General features: G+C 33.6%; 1 protein-coding gene across 1 annotated transcript; it reads left to right on the forward strand.

The window, feature by feature from the left end:
• Positions 1-3: 3 nt before the first annotated feature.
• LOC122273060 (iripin-3) lies at positions 4-3,748 on the forward strand (the record flags this gene model as incomplete). The annotated part of the gene is made up of 2 exons (XM_043057115.2): positions 4-141; positions 3,284-3,748. Coding segments are annotated over 2 exons (588 nt in total), but the record flags the coding sequence as incomplete, so codon positions are not given.
• Between the last annotated feature and the right edge of the window lie 1,745 nt (positions 3,749-5,493).

A 5,493-nucleotide genomic window follows, 5' to 3' on the forward strand; every position in this document is an offset into this window, starting at 1 on the left:
GCAACAGCTAATAATGATCTAGGACTCAAGCTTTACCAAATACTTGTGACGGGAAACTCTGAGAACATCTTTTTCTCTCCTTTCAGCATATCTAACGCATTTGGAGTGCTATTTGCTGGAGCCAAGAAAAACACAAAAAAGGTAATCAATGATAATTTTTGGTTGTTTCAATGAAATATTGCCTAGTTTCTTTTTCTTAAAAAATAAAAATAACATGAATGCACAATTAAAGATACAGAAATGGATGATTTGGTCTAATTCTGTATCTTTATTTGTACTTTATTTACGTTATCCTTTTTTGGTTGGAGGTAATTTATTTACGTTGCACTAGATCTATTGGAGACGATCTGGGAAACAACCCAATGGAGGATCCGGAGACATGCCATCGCAGTTTTGATCCTCTGCAGAGGGGATGGCTCCCCTGATTTGGTAGCCGGACGACCTCCTCGTGAAGTCGTTTACTTTACGGTAGAACAGTTTAACGAGGGTCGATACCTACGCACGCTGATCAAAGTAGTCACCCACCCGCTTACTAGCAGAAAACAGTGATGCTTAAATTCGGTGTTCTACTGGAAACCATGTCTTTACGATCATTCCACCGAGGAACCGTTGTCTTGTGTTATTCATACGTAGCCACAAAGTATACCCTGTCCTTATTTGGATACGTTTTTATGGGGGGAGGGGGGGGCAAATGCATATTTTGTGTGCGTGAGTCGAAGATAAGAACTACTTGAATTTGAAATGCTTGGAAATGAATAAATTAGCAATAAGCATTCAATTTAAAAAAAATTTAAATAGAAAATATTTTTGATGTATAAGAAAGATAAATAAACACATTTATTTATTTGAAATATTAAGAAATTTAGCTTTAAACACCCTCTTTTCTGTTTTTGACATTAGTAACGGGTTGTGTTCATTTTTTATAAGTTCGTATAAATACAGAAAGTTCTTTCTGTATTTATCTGTATTTTTCTGTAAAGGAGGTTTTCTTTATTTTCCTCTCTTATTTTCGTATTTTTCAAACATATTTTTGTCATATTTCCAGTCGTCTATTTGAAATTTCCAGCTGTACTCATTTTTCTTATTTTCCTTTCATATTCGCAATTCCCAATGTTATTTTATCAGTTAAGAGATAAAAACATGTTCCAAAGTAGCCATAATAAACCTTTCCCCTTTTTCACGCTTTTTCTCCTCCCCCCTCCTTAACCTATTAAAATTCTTGCCCTGATAATGATATTTACATTGAGTTTGGTGCAGACTAATTGCAACCGACTCTGCCATTTCCTTCACCAATTTATCCAAATAGTTTTTATCACAAACACATAGTTTTTCTTTTGATATTATTCAACAGTCTGCAGCAATTTATTGAGAAGTTTAATCGAACTCAATTTTAATATTTTCGACAACAATTAGGAAACATGGACCAACAACAATATGGAAACATTTTGAAATTTACCGTGTTTCTAAAGCTATGAAAACGCCGAAAGGCTCATTAATTTTTTACCAAACCACATTGGTTACTCATTTTTGTAAAATTAACAATACAATATGGTTTATGCAATAAAATTCGATAAATGTAGTAACATTATCATGATATCTTAACATGGTATAAAAACCTTTTTTATTGGTTATATTTAATTATCAATTTTATAAAAGGTGTGGGAATAAGATCTATAATTTTGGGAACCAGAATTTCCGGTAAACCGTTCCCATATGATCGGAAACTGTTACCATATAAATATTCTAAATACCATTTATTGTTGTTTTAATGCCATTTATCAGAAATATCTTTAACGTCGAGTAATGTAATTTTACCCCAATTTTTTTTCTCCGTGTAATAGCTGTAATAGTACCTTTCCTTTCTTTTACATTCTTTTTTCGTTACTCTTAATCCAAAAATTTCTTGTCCTGACAGAATAGTTGCAACCGACTCTGTCATTTCATTCACCAATTTTCCCAACATTTGTTTACATTATTAGGAGCAAGCAGCAAACATGCTTACAAAGAAACAAACACAGTCTTTGTTTTGATATTAACCAACAGTTAAAAGCATCTATCTATATTATATAAAACGCTAATACGTACGTAAGTATCAATAAAACCGATGATATTTCTTTTCTCACGTTGGCAACAGTTTTCACTTTTAATTGATAGGCTTCGGCGCGCAAGAGCACGTAGTGAGTATCATATGGCTAATCGGGTGAATTCTCACCGAATTATCAAACACTTTCTCACAAAATTATCTTCATCGAAGCCGATGCTTTACCTCCGGCGTTCAGTACTATTTCATATTGTTTTACAAGACATGGTTTCAGCCCTCTGGTGGGAAAGACTTTAAAACAAAACTTACAACAGTTACTTTTCTCAACAACTGAAATTTAGAATAGTGTGATTAAGAAAAATATGTGAACTGTTTGCAATTTCAAATTAATATTGAAATGCACAGACTTAGAATTTTCTACAGTGAAAAGTTTTCAGAACTTCAGTGTTCAAAATAGTATACAAAAGCTAGACGTTAAGAACGTATCCAATGAGCGAGCATCGGATTGCGAAGCAATCCGAAATGAACTGCGAAAGCAGTTCCGGGGGCTAGCGAGGGCCAACGATCAGGGGGCGAAGCCTCCTAGTTCTGTTGTAAAACAGGAAATATAATAAAACTCAATTTTAATTTTTTCGACCATAATTGATCAAATGACTTTTTGAATGATAAAAAATGAACATTGCTCAAATTTTCCAAAATATTAAAGTTCAATTGGGTATACTATAGCCTACGTCACAGGTTGTGTTATTCCTACTAAATTTAACCCATGAACGGCATTTTCTGCGAGCCTAACTTCAAGCCACAAATAAACAAACGAAGTGTTTGATCGTTTAAATAGCTGCTCGCCAGATTTTATTGCATTATAAAGAAAAGTAATTGATATTCGATTTTTGATTAATAATTGATTTATGTGGATAGTGGCATTTATGTGGATAGTGACATTTATGTGGATAGTAGCATAGAATTTAGCATTGCGTCATGGTAAATGTTATTCCTACTAAGTGGAAGTAGTTGTGTTTTTTTTTATATTATACCCAATTAAATAAATCCACAGAGAAACAAAATCTTTTTTTTTCTTATTTATTATTTTATAAAAACTAACTATACATCAATGTGTGTTAAACATTTTCAAATAAATCCATTTCAATATTATTAATCGCATTCCATTTTAATGAATTATAATTGATTGAATTATTATAACCAAATATTTTTTTTCATTGAACTACAAAATTCATTTTTCAGCAACTCAGATCTGCTTTAGGATATGACTCAGCCAAATTGAACAGTAGCAAGGTTTCCACAGCCTTCGACCAATACCTTGAGATGGTTTTACCCCAAAACCAATCACCCAATCCTGAATACACCTTGAATCTTGCCAATGAATTATTGCTAGACGAAAACTTTATCGTATACACCAGTTACAAAAATCAAGTACGAGATTTTTTCCACGCATATGTCGAAAATGTCGATTTTCTGGAAAATTCAGATCAAATTATGGAAGAAGTTAATGATTGGGTAAATGAGGTGACTCGTGGAAAAATCAGCGAGCTCTTAAGTGATTTGAGTACAGAAACAAAACTTCTCATAATAAACGCTATTTATTTCAAAGGTACGTGGAAAACAGAGTTCGAAGCAAGGGATACATATTATGAGGACTTTTATAATTATGGATCAGATTCTGAAGTCAAGTAAGCTTAGTGTTTTCTTCTATATTCATTCAAGAGTTTAAACGTCGCATATTTATTAATCAATCTTGCGTATTCTGTAAAATAAAAAACTTAGAACAGGACAGGGTTCTAAAATTATATTGCTCAACATGCTCGGGGCATGCAAAGATTCGGATCATGTATTTTTCACTCTTACATGCACGGTAGGGTATGCAATTATTCAAACCGTGATACCGTATCATACCGATTAAGCGCCACTCAAATAATTAAAATCACCACGATGCCGCATGAGTTCGAAGTTGGAGAAAAAAAGGGAAATTGATTATATCTGGTAGTATCTAAACATTATTGAATTCAGTTACATAAATAAGAATATATTTAGAAAAGATACCTTATTCTTTTTTGCTTTCCTAGCCATTATTTTTGTTTGAAAAAAGAGTTTACTCTAAATACGGTGCTTGAGAGAAGAAAGTTCCTAACAACGTCTTAACATGTTGATATATTGAATACAAGTAGCATGTTCAAGAGTATCTGCTTGCCGATAAACACTTAATATTCCTGAAAATATCTCATCTTCATTGATCTTAACGCTCTGCATTTACTCCATCAATGCTTATTCGTGTTTAATACTTCCTTCTTAATAATAACTAATACTTCTTAGTTAATAATACTTAAAATAATAGTTTCAATTTTGATATGATATTTTAAATATCATCTTTCAGCAAATTAATAATAAGTACACATCTATATTATTACTATGCAATCGAAAAAGATCTTCGGGTATGTATTCAATAGACTAACATACCTGGAGATGCGTGTCAGAATTTTGAGAGATCTTTTAAGATTTGGTACAGTTTAACTACAATCTGGAATACCTTTATAAGGGATCACAAAATTGGGAGGAAACAAAAATAATTTAAGTTCTAACAAAAAAAGTCAGTTTTTTTTCCCCAATGGCAGGCACTAAATTTGAATCTTTGCCTATACTATGCCAGAATGGTTGCTCATTTCGCGTTAACCAGTGGGCACCTGCGAACCAAAGTCTCGGAGGCGAGCAACATTGCCCACGTCACACTGCCACAAACCCGTTTATAGGGTGGGCCACATTCACACATCATACACACAACAAAGGACAGCATAAAGAGAGAGAGAAACATCTATGCCCAGAGCGGGATTCGAACCCACAGCCTATGGCTTCGCAGTCAGGCACGCTAACCGCTCGGCCACCTGGCCGGCAAAAGTCAGTTTATTTAGGTATAAAAATAATGTAATTACTTGATTTACTTGGTACTAAAAAGTCTTCAATGATTTGCTTTTTTAATGATTAGATAAAAACTGAATTTAAACATTTTAAGTTTTTTTTCTTCAGGCCAGGGAGCACCAGTCCTACTTTTTTTAGAAAACATATACAAATTAAAAGAATTATAAAATAAGATTGCCTTCAGATTCAAATGAACAGTTATGTTTCTGGATCTCGGGCCAGAGGAAGACCTCCAACTAGATGGCTGGATGACACTACTAAAGACCTCAAAGTAATAAAGATTAACAACTGGAAAAAAGTCGCCATGGATAGGAGGCGTTGGAGGCCTGTAAGGGGCAGCCAAGGCCTGTAAGGGGCTGTCGTGCTCAATAATAAGAAGAAGAAGTTAACTAGTGAATTTTTTTCTGACAATCCGGGCAAAGAATTTAAATTGTGTAGTACAGTTCACAAAATAAAAACAAATTTAAGGATTGCATTGTCCCTTACTAAGATTAAGTCTGCATGGTCTGAGTGTCAAACATAAA

Source organism: Parasteatoda tepidariorum, unplaced genomic scaffold (assembly GCF_043381705.1).
Source record: "Parasteatoda tepidariorum isolate YZ-2023 unplaced genomic scaffold, CAS_Ptep_4.0 HiC_scaffold_2154, whole genome shotgun sequence".
Classification (NCBI taxonomy): domain Eukaryota; kingdom Metazoa; phylum Arthropoda; class Arachnida; order Araneae; family Theridiidae; genus Parasteatoda; species Parasteatoda tepidariorum.